This window comes from Nycticebus coucang, chromosome 1, assembly GCF_027406575.1.
Source record: "Nycticebus coucang isolate mNycCou1 chromosome 1, mNycCou1.pri, whole genome shotgun sequence".
Taxonomy (NCBI): Eukaryota; Metazoa; Chordata; class Mammalia; order Primates; family Lorisidae; genus Nycticebus; species Nycticebus coucang.
Genome location: NC_069780.1, coordinates 98,963,587 through 98,978,513, shown reverse-complemented (window position 1 = coordinate 98,978,513; position 14,927 = coordinate 98,963,587). Strand labels below are relative to the sequence as shown.

The 14,927-nt window shown below is 39.1% G+C and overlaps 1 protein-coding gene across 12 annotated transcripts in view; it reads left to right on the top strand.

The window, feature by feature from the left end:
• TENM3 (teneurin transmembrane protein 3) overlaps positions 1–14,927 on the top strand; it is a 953,923-nt gene that overhangs the window by 827,166 nt on the left and 111,830 nt on the right. For all 12 annotated transcript variants that reach the window (XM_053585025.1, XM_053585092.1, XM_053585086.1 and 9 more), the window contains 2 exons: positions 1,194–1,394; positions 6,650–6,835. In XM_053585025.1, the coding sequence (XP_053441000.1) occupies positions 1,194–1,394; positions 6,650–6,835 (387 nt within the window). The remainder of the gene's footprint in view (positions 1–1,193; positions 1,395–6,649; positions 6,836–14,927) is intronic.

Here is a 14,927-nt window from a genome sequence, read left to right as displayed (position 1 = left end):
CAATATTTATAAAAGTCTCTTGTTATCTTCATAAAGAAACAGATTATACTAGTAATCTTTAGCTTGGCAGATGAACCTCTTTGTATATGCTTCTTTAGGAAAGTAATTTCGATTTCCAGATTCTTGAATGCATTGTCTCATTAGCATTTTAACTAATAAAAAGAACAAATACCAAAAAGCCCCTTTTGCTCTTTTTCAGCAGCATGGTTATTTTTTTTTTACACTCTGAGAAATAAGTAAATATCTGTGGCTTGAAACCAACAGCTGATTGTTGATTATATTTTTCTTTTTATTGTTTTGCACGTTGATGGCAGCTTCTAAATCTAGGATTTTAGCATCTCTAGAAGACAGAATATTGAGCGTAATATGCAAGCGAAAAAAGTACACCATCATGGATATGTTCCACATCTCTGTATGTGTAATGATGAGAATCAAGATACTGTATTATAAAATGTAGTTAATTGTTGTCTCAAAAAGCAAAAAAGCACCATTTCCGTTCTTCAATCAAATTGATTTTATTGATCTGCACACACAAAGTAATGCAATTAAGTCTCTGGAATTAAATTTTCAGGCCATTGACCCTACAAGTGTAAAGTTTTATTGAGTCAAATTCCTAAATTAAATCCCGTCATCTAAAGCACATTAAAGAGAATTAAGAAGGATAGAGAGTGTGCAACTCACTTATTTCTCAGACAGTCTGAGGGTCCCATAGAGCTGTCAGTATGCAGTGGCCGTGGTCAGCTGATGCAGATTTTGTTATAGAGAAGGCAACACTTACAAGCCCCTAATTAGGCAAAAGAGAGCAAAAGTCTGAAACCTCCAGCGCCTGTGTGCACGATTCATGAAAATTACAAATCCTCAGAAGAGTTCCAATTACCTAAATGGCATTGGACTGGTCCTTGATGCTTTATTGTATTACCAGTCTTTGTATTTTCAGAAACAAGTGCTTGAAATGATGTGTAAATATTTGCTTATTCAAAAATGTTCATTAGGGTGGCGCTTGTGGCTCAGTGAGTAGGGCGCCAGTCCCATATGCCGGAGGTGGCGGGTTCAAACCCAGCCCCGGCCAAAAAAAAAAAACAAAAAAAAAGATGCCAAAAATGTTCATTAGATTAGGGTTGAATTCTTTATCCTGCAGGTGCTGTGGTGTCTTCTAGATTTAATAAAATGTGTTCTTTTTTTCTTTACACTAGCTGACTGTCTAGACCCCGGATGTTCTAATCATGGTGTGTGCATCCATGGGGAATGTCACTGCAATCCAGGATGGGGTGGTAACAATTGTGAAATACTGAAGACCATGTGTCCAGACCAGTGTTCCGGTCATGGGACGTATCTGCAAGAGAGTGGCTCCTGTACTTGTGACCCTAACTGGACCGGCCCAGACTGTTCAAATGGTGAGGTTAATACATACAGTAGAGCTGAGTGCGTGATATTATTTAGCTAAAGATGATAGTGTAATTTTTAAAATACACTTATTAAACTTAATATAAATTTTAGTAATGCAATTCCAGAAATAAATATTGAAAGTGTTAAAATATAGTTATAGAAAAAGGAAAGAAATGGGCTTAGCCAATTTATCATTAAAATTTCCCCTTTAGTATTATTGGGAAGAATAATGATACCCTATCTTCTTAACTTTCACTCTCTTTAACTACTAATAGCAACTAGCCTCTCTGTAGGCCTAAGTACAGTTTTATGTCTTAAGCACATTATCTTATAAACAGAGATGCCTCAATATAAAAATATATATGCAAGGCTCAATACGATCAGAATAAAGATAGAATGATATGTATATTGGTTCAACACTCAGTTTTTAATCTTTATAATATGATTGGAATAGAAATGGCAGGTAGTAGTCTTGTTCAATCGAGAAGTTATCAAACACTGAAGTGCATTGTTACAGGTCCTGTAAGAATAAATGAATAGCAAGATGGCGCTTGCCCTCAAAAACAGTGGTTTTCAAATTTTTTGACCAGTTTACGGTCTTAAATACACTTCCACACTGTGACCCTGTGCATGTATGTGGACATGCACTCACATAGTTGAAACAAGTGCTTTACAGAGTGATACACCTTGAGAGGGTTAACAGTGACACTTTGGTGGCTAAAGGGCAAGTCAGAAAACTTAGGAACAGTGAGGTAAGGAATGGATTCACTCGGAGACAATAGAAATGAAAGGGGTGTATTGTATAGAGTTTGGTGAGAAGAGCTGTAAGTACAAAACAAAGGGACTTGGGGTTAATGTTAGTATCTCTAAATGAGGTGAGGAACTTGAGAAATGATGAGGCTGGACGGAGGGGAGGTGATAGACGAGATGTTTGAAATAGAAAAGAGAATAGATTGTGTTGGGATGCTCAAACCACCTGTGCAAAAATATAAAATCAGAAAAAAGAGAAAGAAGAGAAAAATGGAGGGAGGAACAGCAGCTAGAGAAAGGAGAAGAAAGGACACGTTGGACTAGCAGCGGTGAGCAAATACAAACATTCTGCATGAAGCTTAGATGTAGTGAGGGGTGAGCTTGCTCCCGTCCTGCCCACCGTCATTGACCCCACCTCCCAACCCGTTACTCAACAGTTCAGTGGTTAAGAACATGGACTTGAGCGCCAAACTGCCCAGTCATGTTTTTGGACTGCTCATTTACTAGCCCCAAGACAGCGAGCAAGTTATTTGACTTCTCTGTGCCTGGGTTTCTTTATCTATAAAAGGAGAGTAATAGTGTGACTACTTTATGGAATTGTGATAAGATTTAAATGAGTTATATGTGAAAAGCACTTAGAATAGTGTTGTATCCAGCAAGTACTCAATACATACTAACCGTTAATAGAAGTACCAGTGGCAGTGATGTCAGTAAGTTATAGTAGAAGTACTCTAAACGATGGCTCAGCATAGCTTGTCATGCCCAACTCCGATCCATTCACAGGAGCTTCCACATACAACTCTTGATTGGAAAGGGTCTCCACATGTGAGATTTATAAGATGCGTGTTGTTTATTGGCACTATCTAATGGCGTAAGACTAACTGAAATCTTGCAAGGTAGCTAAGCCACATGGTTATTTTTAGCAAGGAGAAAAAAAGACTAGTAATTTTTACAAATTGCTGTTTCCTTGCGTTTTTAGAAAGGTGACATCTCCGCTTCCTTATGAATCAACATTAGCATGACAGATTTATCTGCCACCTTCATCTACTACAAATTGAATCCTGGAAGCCCACACTAAACAAAGTTTTCTGTAGGCTACTTTGTAATATTGATGAAAATTTTCTGTTCAGCCTATAACTAGATACAGTATTAAAAGACGAGTTTTTGTCCTCTCCCCCCTCATTTCTCTCCTTGCTGCCCTCCTTCTCTTTCTTCCCTGCCTTCCTTCCATCTTATTTTATTCTTCCTCCCTTACCTTTCAGCCATATACCTTTGAATAGGTTGGGAAACCACAAACTTTGGTTAAAAATTCATGTCTGCTGGAGCAAATAACATTTATAGGTAAATAAGAGTATAAACATAAACTGTAGTCTGGATCAGAGAAGGCCGTGAATTCTCACCAAAGAGTTTCAGGAAATCATCACCACCCAGCATTCATCAAGCTGGCACATTAACACATTGCCTTCTTTTGTCCTCTGCTCTTCAGAAATATATTTTGTAATTACAAGAATCAAAATAACCATTTAGTTATTTCTGTTGAGTTTTTATCTACACTAAAAATCCCTTTCCACAAAAAATACCCAATTACATTTTATAGAGATAATCACTGATAACAGCTCCGTGGTTCAGGTCCCTCTGTAAAACAAGCACACCAGCTTTATAAAACAGTACTTGCTTTCAGTCGCCATCCTGATGTGCTTCCCACAATTATCCATGCAGGAAAGGAACAAGCGTAATAGCCCATTTTTTGTTTCACGTGAAGTTATTAAAATATTATTACCTGAATTATTTTATAAAGGGTAGTTTGTAATTGATACTAAATGGCACAAAATCTAATTCAATTCTCTTCATAAAATATTACTATGAATAGCAAAACAAAGACATAAATGTTAACTAAAAGAGTAAACTAGCTGCCAAAATCACATATCACTATTTTACATATTTAGACTAAATTCTTTTATGCTGCTGTAATTATTTTGCTAGTTGATAATCTGATTGTACCTGTATATTAAATGACTACTTGGTCATAGTGAGTGAAGATTTTTGTCCTATTCATCTTGGTACCCTCAGTGCCAAAGGAAATTTAAGATATATTAAACTCTCAGTATATAGAGTAGCACAGCAAATACAGTACTTGTCTTCTAAGGAGAGTAATTAAGTACAGGAAAAAAATCTTATTAAACTTTGCTGTAAGCTGCAGAAAGACAGAAAACCGATGTAAAATTAGTAGTCAAGATCTCAAATATGCTTCTGTTCACCCTATAAAAATATCTGGTCTCACATGCCTCAAATTTATCTGGCTATTGCATGGTTCTCATTGAAACGTTATAAAAACACTGTTGTTCATTTACATTTCTGGCTTAAAGTTTACAAGCAGTATAATTCTCAATTTCTAACTAAATGAATCCTAAAGGAAAGCACATTTCTCACTGCGTCTTTTGTTGTTGTGGACATGACCTTGAGATATCCAAATTCAATGAGAGAGTGGAGCTTACAACTGAAGAAACATTTGGATAAGCTGCTAAAAAAGAAGAAATGAATTATATCCACCAGGAAGTTTATAGGTTTGAAAGCAACAGAGCCCTCCTCTGTCTTCATCAGCAGTTTGTCCATTAATTATCCCTTCAATTCCACTCCAATTAAATTAACTCTAATTAATAAGTTCATTACAAAGATTGACGCACCTTGCTCAAAGCTAGTGTGCTAGAGGCTGATAAACACCTTCGCCCTAATGAAAAATTGATTAGATTGAATAAAAAGGAGGGGCTCAGAAGGAAACCTCTTGCTTCTGGAGCCGAGTTGATGTTATGTTGCTCTGAAGTTAATCAAACTATCTGAGATCTCTTAATCAAAAATTTAATTCAAAAGAGATAGAAAATGTGGCATGATTAAAAAAAACCACGTGCTACTTTCTTCTGGTTAATAGTCAAGGATGATGTTTGTAAGAAATACTACAACTTTCATAGTGCCTCAGTGCCATATTTAAAGTTAACCTATAAGATAGATAATTAGGGTATCTAAGAAATATTTTTCTCATTCATTCCCCAGAGAACAAGAACATGTGACTGCATCAACAATTACTATTTTTTAATTTTTTAAAAAAGGCTTAGTACATTTGTTGTATGTTAGAAATGATTTCAGATTTGTATTCTGCATTTTTATTTTTGCAAGAAAGCCAAAGCTAAACGATAGTCTTACAACCCCAGGCAAAAATTACTAATCCAGTTAACTTCATGTTAGAAGAATAAAAAATGAAATAGCCCTCAAAGTTCCTTCTCTCTGTCAGTCCCCCTTCCTCTCAATTGGCTGTAGTGTAATAAAGCTGTTAAGAAAATTTTTTTGAGATGTCTGAATTCTTTTCAAAGACCTTACCTGGTGTTAGGGTGTTTGAAGTTATCTGGTCACTTGTGCTCCCTTCAGTAACTCTGGCAGGTGAGAAACCTTGTTTTTCAGATGATAGAGTCAATATTATATACAGAGTGTCCATAAAGTTTGTGTCTAATTTAAAAAAAAAAAGAAATTTCTATCTATCAATAGTACAGATGTACTGAATAGGAAAAAAACAATGTCTTTTATGTAACCAGCGTGTCTGTGTGGTTAGACAACTTACTGAAGCAAGCTAGAGTACTTCCATAATATTCTTCTTAATAAAGTTTTCCAAATAGTACATGTACCACTGTAAGTAATCTGTTTTTAGTTCTTGCCATGGGTATGAGACCCAAGTCTGACAAGGCTTAGATACTGAAATATTTCATTAATTGGGGTAGAGGGTACATGTTTTCCTAGCCACCAACGATACTCTTACGTACCCTGTAAGAAATACTACAACTCTCAGTGCTCTGAATATCATGTTTAAAGTTAGCCTGTGAGAGAACTCAGGTTTCCTACAATCTTCAGCAAAAAGTGTTAATATAGTTAACTTTCTTTCTTTCTTTCTTTATCTGTCACCCTGGGTAGAATGCCATAGCTTCAGCCTAGCTCATGGCAACCTCAAAGTCCTGGGCTTAAGCAATCCTCCTTCCTCAGCCTCTTGAGTAGCTGGGACTACAGGCACCCTGGCTGGTTTTTCTATTTTTAATAGAGACAGGGTCTCTCTCTTGCTCAGGCTGGTCTCAAACTCCTGGCCTCAGAGGATCCTCCCACTCCATGCCTGGATTGCAGGAGTGAGCCACCCTACCCAGCCTAATACAGTTAACTTTATATGACTATTCTCTGTGATGTTTTCTGTATAAAATATCTTCTATACCAGGTAAAAAATAATGCATAATGATTGTATATGTATTTCATGCATGATTACAGCATCCTGTAAAATTAAATGACGAATGAAGATGTGCAATTTTATCATTGGTAATTCTGAATAATCAATGCTGAAATTAGTAGACAGATACTATTGGCTTCTTTTCAGTGATTTTGTTTTTCACTTTAACAAATTGAAGACGTGGCTCTGCTGATCCACGCCCCTTCTCACTCCTGCTACTCTTGTCTCCTGCCGGCTTCCTCTTTCCCGACGTAGAAATCTGTTCCGTGGACTGCGGCTCCCATGGCGTTTGCATGGGGGGCTCCTGCCGCTGTGAAGAAGGCTGGACAGGCCCCGCATGTAACCAGAGAGCTTGTCACCCCCGCTGTGCTGAGCATGGGACCTGCAAGGACGGCAAGTGTGAGTGCAGCCAGGGATGGAACGGAGAGCACTGCACCATCGGTAGGCTCCCCTGCCCTATCCGCCTGTCCATCGTGCCCGCCCTGCCCCCCTGCCCCATCCTTGGTGCCGTCCCTGTACCCCCCACCGCACCTTGTCAGCTCCACCCACCTTCTGCCCTGTCTGCCCCGTCCTTGGTGCCTGCTCTATGCCCCCCCACTAAACCCTGCCCCCGCCCTGCGCCCCACTGCGCCCTGCCCCTGTGCACATGCAGCCACAGAGCCCACCTCTTCAGCTGCTATCAACTTACTTCTGCACATTATTGTTTTTTTTATTCATCTCTCTCCAAAGGGAACTATTTTTTACAGTATGGTTGTCATGCTGTAATGCCAATTCAGTTCTTTTAGAAATGTGACAAGTATGAGGTATAAATTTTATACTCATATTTTTTGTGATGGTCACAAACGTTGACTTATAAGGCAGATTGTGTTATCTCCTTAGAAATAAACTTTTAAAAAAACTTTTAGTGGATATTTCTTTTTTTTTTTTTTTTGAGACAGAGTCTCTGTCATCCTTGCTAGAGTGTCATGCCATGATAGCTCACAGCTACCTCAAACTCTTGGGTTCAAGCAATTCTCTTGCCTCAGCCTCCCAAGTAGCTGGGACTACAAGCACGAGCCACAATGCCTGGCTATTTTTAGTGACAAGGTCTCATGGCTCAGGCCGGTCTCGAACCTGTGAGCTCAGGCAGTCTACCTGCCTTGGCCTCCCAGAGTGTTAGGATTACAGATGTGAGCCGCCAGGCCCAGCCTAGTGCATATTTCTTAATGTTCCCTCTTGCTGCAGCATCTCTTAATAGCATTATATTTTTTGCTCTAACAATTTATTTATTTATTTTTGTGATAGTCTCACTCTGTCGCCCTGGGTAAAGTACTGTAGGGTCATAGCTCAGCAACCTCAAAGTCTTGGGCTCAAGTCATCCTCTTGCCTCAGCATCCGAATAGCTGGACTACAGGCACTCGGCTAGTTTTTCTATTTTTAGTAGAGATGGGTCTCACTTTTGCTCAGGCTGGTCTGGAACTCCTGAGCTCAAGCAGTTCATCCACCTCAGCCTCCAGAGTGCTAATTGTCACAAAATTTTTCAGAGATACGGTCTTCGTGGCCTGTACAGATTCTAGACTCATTCACCTCAGGCTTGTGGGTATGTTGAGTCTCTACCACAGAGGTGCAACATTTTATGACTTGATTTTGTAGTACCGTAAGAAACAAGGTGGAAAAATCACACAAGTGTAGTTGTTCTTAAACCTATCTGGTTAATGCTTCTTAAAAAAATGATGACATTCATGAATATCTGTAGATACAAATATTCTGTAGAAAATAATCAGATGTTTAAGATCAAAATGTTAGTATATAAATGGTATTTATCATGGAACTCTTATAATACTGTATTTTTAAGATAGTGTTTTTGATTCTGAGTCACTGAGATTAAAATGTTCACTTAGAAAAAAATGCAATAAAAGTAATAAATTTCTACTCCACTTCAATGGAATTATATGGCATTGATTATAAATTGCATAGTTCTACAGAAATTTCAGCATTTAAGGTACATTGTTTCTCCACATTGTCTTGTATGCTTAGGGCAAAATTGAACAAAGCTATTGGGGAGAGTGTCGGTGTCTTTAAAGCAGTGGTTCTCAACCTTCCTAATGCCGCGACCCTTTAATACGTATGAAATACTTCACTTTTTGGCTTACAGGAATTGGTTAGCCAGGAATTTTGTCATGGGCATATTGAAATCACATACATCTTATAAACTGTCACAATAAATTATAAACTGTCACAATAAATAGCATTACAAATGTCATCTACATTTTTTTTCTCATCTTAACTGACACCTGTTTCAAGGGTCTCACTACCACCCCACACTGGTTACCTACTAGAAGGACTAATAGGACTCGTAGGTAGTTGCAGTCAGCTCTCCGGTTTCTTACCGTGATCAGAAAAGAAAAAGGTCGCATAAGAGCAGAGTATGGAGGGCGGCGCCTGTGGCTCAGTGAGTAGGGCGCCGGCCCCATATGCCGAGGGTGGCGGGTTCAAACCCAGCCCCGGCCAAAAACCACAAAAAAAAAAAAAGAGAGAGAGAGAGAAAGGAGAGGGGGTGAGTAAAAGGGAATATTGACAAAAAGAAGAGAGGCACAGAAAGAGAGAAACAGGAGTAATAAAGGTGTACAGTGGGTACTTTGACCCACCCTTAAAATCCCCCAACATTTGGGGGTGCTGGGTTGGGTGGTTCCTTTGAGGTCAGTAGTTCTTTGCCATCCTGTACAGACACAGTACCCCACCTCCACTAAGTAGAGAGGAAAGACAAAAATACTATAAATCAAACCAAAACAGACAAACAAAAAACCTTACAGGATAAAATTGGGGGGGAAAAAAACAATAGGGGCAGAAACACTAGCAAAAATTAAGTTCTAATTGTTAAAGAAGGCAACAATGGAAAATTATATTTAAACTAGAAAAATGAAGAAAAGAAAAAGGAAAAAAAGAAAAATCTAGAATGAAAATGTTGAAATAAAAGAAAAAAAAACATAAAAAAAGCCAAAACCAAAGCAGTATATATCTCTTGCTGAATATTGTCTGGGCAGCAGGTGATCTTCAGGGGTATGAGATGTTAATCACAATGCTGACAGAGCTGTATGAGATGTTGACTGGAGGCCTCTGCTGATTTCTCTAATCCCTCAGGGTCGAGATCCTAAATCTCTCCTCAGCCCACTTAAAAGACACTAAACTGTTAACCTTGGCTAAACAGAGGCTTTCCCAGGAAAACACTTGTTGCTAGGATCTCTCCTGAAGTGGCTGCCTGTTTATCCAGTGCACCAAAACCAGTCCCACTCAATGCCGTCAGGGCCAAGGCTGTAAGGCAGCTCTGTTACTGCCAAACGCTGAAATCTCTGCTCTGCCCCAGCATCTCAGTCCCTGCCTTAGGGCTCCTCAGTCACTAGACTACTCACCAAGGTGTCCCAACCTGATCCTTGCTCTGCGACCTTGAGGGCGGAGCCTGCATGGGTAGTTCTCTCACAATGGCTGCGCTGGCAGCCCACAGCCCTCCCTTCTGGCTTAGTGGCTCAGTCCAGGGCCCTAGACAATGCTTAAAGTCATCTGTACTCTCGCCCAAGTTCTCCCAAGGTAGGTAGTTCAACCGACTGCCCAAGTCCAAAAAAACTAAAACAGCCCACAGGTAAGGCCATTCCTGTTTGTTTGTAATCTCACTGCTGCTGTAGTTACAACGGTGGGCACACTTCAGTGAATGAATGCACACAACCACTTGCTAGTTTTCCACTACTTTTGTCCTCCTCGTGGGGTCCAGAAGTCTCTCACTGTCTCCCTGTGTGCCCAAAGGGATGTTTCTGGGCAGATCCCACCAGCCAGAGATTCCTGGAGTCTTCTCTCCCTATCTCACCGTGCCTGGTTGCACAGAAGCTGTTACTTGGCCGCCATCTTATTCCTCCCCCCAAAACTATAGGCATTTTGATTGTAAAGTAGGTTATGAATCTGCAGTATCCACTGTACCACCCTCCCGATATTTTATTAGTGTCTTCATATTGTCCTCTCTTTATGAGTCGTGTGTTCAGCAAACTGGACATATTCATTAGCAGGTTCATCGGCCCACGTCTTTCTCCTTTCGTGCAGATTGAAAATGAAATACAGGGAAATCTCTTGTTAGTGGTGTTGTGATAAAAATAGATGTTTCTTCCTTCCTCCCCAGAAAGCATTTATGATTACTGGGCTCCTTTTGCCTTTTTTTTTTTTTTTTTTTGAGACAAAGTTTCACTTTGTTACTTTGGGGCTCAAGCAAGCCTCCTGCTTCAGCCTCCCTAGTAGCTGGGACAACAGGAACCTGCAACCACACCCACCAGTATACCTGGCTATTTTTTTAGAGAAACAGGGTCTCACCCTGGCTCAGGCTAATCTCATACTCCTGAGCTCTCAAACAATCCACTCACCTTGGCCTCCAAGAGTGCTGGGATTACAGCTACCGCACCCAGCCTCTACTCTCTTAAAGAAGAAGAGAAATTACATGATTGAACCCTATCCAGTAAGCACCAATACTTACATTAACAGGCTTTAATAATAATAGCACTGATAATACAAGCTCAATTGGAGTGACATCCTCCTTTATATGTGGGTCAAAGGGTTATCATACTTATATGCCTACTCTAGTTTTTCATGAAATAAGAAAGATGTAAAAATATTTCAAGGATCCAGAGGCAAGTTAGAAATAGATAGAATATAATTGTTTTATCAGTAATAGTTGACATAATTAGAATGTTATATGGCTACCTCTGTACTTAAAAAGCTTGAACAGTTCTGTCCAGTGAGATTCAAGGCGGGTCCAAGTCAAACCTGCGAGCTAGAGCTCCTAGTCATAGCCTAAGTCAGTAAGTTCCCTATTGATGTAGCTGGAATCAGACTCTATTGCCATGGGAAGGCAGCTCAATCAGTTTGGGTTTCTCTTTGGGATTGGGCTGTGGCTAGAGTTAATTGGTCATATAAGCAATGTAAATACCATGCCAGCCTCTGCTGAAGAGATGTTTGTAAACAGAATCAATAGCTTTTAAGTGCAATACTAATAAATCTTAAGTACCAAATCTTACTAACCTGAAACTTACACAAGAACCATTCTTTATGGTGATTGTCAGAGATTTACCCCTAACATCATCCACTTGAATCTGAGAGTATTGCAGGCTATACTCACAGCACACAGTAGAGATTGGGACCTGAAAGGGAGGGGGAGTTGAATAATGTACCGGATGTTACCTTCCCTGGAGAGTTGTTACAAAGGAAAAGGCACCTCAGCTCCCTCTGGGTAGATAGGTGAATTGTCTTCTGGAGAATGATTGGCATTGTCCATTTCTCTGGAGACAAAAATAGAGGAAATGGGTTTCTATTATATAAATGTTGGTTAGAGACAATGAAGAACCTCAGGTTGGAAAAAGTATTTAAATCCTGAGATAAGCTTCTAAAGGAATGTTTGAATCTCTCTTCCAGAAAGTCTTTTAACACTACAATTCCCTAGTGTATGTAAAACACTGGGAAGGGTTTTTTGTTAGCTTGCAGGGTGTTTTAAGAAAAGGACTTTTTTTTTTTTTTTAAAGATTCTTTCCATCCCTTATCCCAAAAGATCGTGTCTCTTGGACAGCAGCCCTATTTGAAGGACCCCTCGAGATCTTGCAATTCTAGAATTTTTTCTCTGTTGATAATTTTGGCTTTATTTGGCAAATTGCTAGATTTAAACCTGGAGTTCTCTTTATATTCTGCATTTCATTTAACTTTTATTTTTCTTTTCCTATGACATTGAAACACAGGTTTGTCTCCTGAGATTCTGTACTTTGCATATCTCTGCTATTTTTCATTTGTTAATTCATTTCTTTGTCTACAGAGCAGTTATCAAACTCTTCCATGGTACATATTGAGAAGTATCTCTTATAAAAGTCAGTGTAACGGAATGAAAAAGGTACAGACTTTGAAATTTTAAAAAATATAATGTTTTTACATCAGTTTTGCAGTTTATTTACTGTAAGTTACATCTCAACTGTACTTAGTTGAGATTTTTCCCCACATGTAAAATGTCTGTAATAATACATACATGAGATGTCACAGCAGAATACTCCAAGGTTTAAGAACTTTCAGAATGTCAATCCTTGTTGCACCACCTGAGAGACCTTAGGCAAGTCATTTAACTTTTTTTTTTTTTTTAATCACTCTTACTCTCTTACTCTGTTGCCTTGAGTAGTCCTAGCTCACAGCAGCCTCAAACTCCTGGGCCCAAATGATCCTCCTGCCTTAGCTTCCCCAGTAGCTGGGACTATAGGAGCCAGCCACCAAACCCAGCTAGTTTTTATTAGAGATGGGGTTTCATTCTTGCTCAAGCTGGTCTCGAACTCCTCTGCTTCCTGGAGTGCTGGGATTGCAGACATCAACCACCATATCCAGCCCATTTAACTTTTCTAAGTATGTTTTCTCTTATATGAAAAGTGAGTATTATCTACTTAGTTGAATTGTTAGAATTAAATGACATATTAGAACACAGTACTTAATAAAGCACCTGGCAAATAGTGTTCAATAAATTAGAGTTTTTATTTTGTTGTGGAGTGTGTAAATAAGACAAACTGCAACCCAGGTAATGTTTTGAGTGCTGGGGTTTTTTTCTTAAAAAGAAGGTAAAATAAAATTTTTGTCCAAGAAACTTTAGAAGAGTTCAGGAAATTTCCATGTCATTGTTCTGTAATATAGTCTCAGAATGAATCTTGTTCAACAAGTTTGGATAGGGTGTGAGAGAGCTGTTTTTTGAAATCATAGGAGCTGAAGAAAGGTGGGATATACTGTGGCATTCTTGTTCTGGAAATGTCTCAAACACAAAGTTGTTTATAGAGCTGCATTGATTTTCATGTACTTTCAGGCAGTTCAAATGGAAATTTGGCCTAGGGGAAATCCTAATTCCTTTAAACTGTTTGTTTTTATTCTAATTCATTAGTACATTGGGAAGCTAGATCTTTAATAATCATAAAGACATGCTTTGTTTGCTCAGACAAAATTTAGACACACAGCATTCACATACCTCTGTGTACACATTATCTTTTTTAAAATTTCAAAGCCTCTTGCTCTTGGGTTTGGGGGTGCTGGGGATTAGAAGTTGAAATGAACTTCACAGATTGAGGAGTTATCTATTATACATTGGAGTAAGCGGGAGAGAAAGATCGAAACTTTTACCAGTAGACAAGTTTAGGCTTGGGGTTCTAATTCTTATTTCAGATAATGGTGAAAGAATAGTATTTAAATTATTAAATTAAAAAATAGGTGACAATTTTGAAGGAAAAAAATGGCCACTTAAATTACAAAAATCAGTGTTCTTTCTAACTCCTGTAATGTTCACCAATTGGGAATCACACGCATAAGAAAACAATGTGTAATTCTAAAAATATCTCTTTACATTTTTTTTTTTTTCTTGGAGACGGAGTCTCACTCTGTCACCCTGGGTAGAGTACCATAGCATCATCATAGCTCACAGCAACCTCAAACTTCTGGCCTCAAGCAATCCTCCTGGCTTAGCCTCCCAAGTAGCTGAGACTACAGGTGCCCACCACCATGCCCAGGTGCCCACCACCATGCCCTGCTAGTTTTTCTATTTTTAGTAAAGACAGGGTCTTGCTCTTGCTCAGGCTGGTCTTAAACTCCTGAGCTCCAGGGATCCTCCGACCTCAGCATCCCAGTGTGCTGGATTATGGGTGTGAGACACTGCACCTGACCTCTTTTTACATTCTTACTCAAATTTTGTTTATCATTTCCCCATAACAAGTGCCTATAGGGTACCACATTATACCCTCAATGACTGTTCTGGGAGGCATTTGTTCTCCCACCAGTAGGTGAAGAAGGAAAGGATCTCTGTATCACACCTGCTAGGTCCCTGACCAGGACAGAGACATTGAGGCTTAAGTGTCAGGTCCCTCGCAGGTAAGTGCCTCTTGTAAGCTTTTAATAGGGGTTGCCCATCTGTTAATATTAAACTTGAAAATCAGTTATGATTTGTCTTCTGTCTCTGTCCACTTCAGCTTCCCTCTACCACACTTTTCCAGCCACACTGGGGTGGCTCAGGTGCATTTGATTGGGAGTACATTGAGTTTATTGGGATATGTTTAAGGTGTGAAATCATTTCTGTCTGCAGTTGTTGCCAGAATCTATAAAGAACTCAAGCAAATCAACCAGAAAAGAGCAGACAACCCCATTAATCAGTGGGCAAGAGACATAAACAGAATATTTTCCCAAGAGGACAGACCAAAGACTAATAGGTGTATGTCACCTAGTGACATGGTCACAGGGTATATGAAGAAATGACGTTGTTCTATCAAGCTCTGCACCAGAATAGGTGTTAGAGGAGAAATAAGCTTTGAAATGTATGGAAACATAAGCTAGTCTATGGAAAATTCTTCTTGTTATCAAATACTTAAAATGCCTAATCAAAATGGAAGTTTTCTACTATCAAAAATATACTTGATATGAGATACCACTTAACCCAGTGAGAACAGCCCACATCACAAAGTCCCAAAGCTGCAGATGCTAGCATGGAGGTAAAGAGAAGGGAACACTTTATACTATT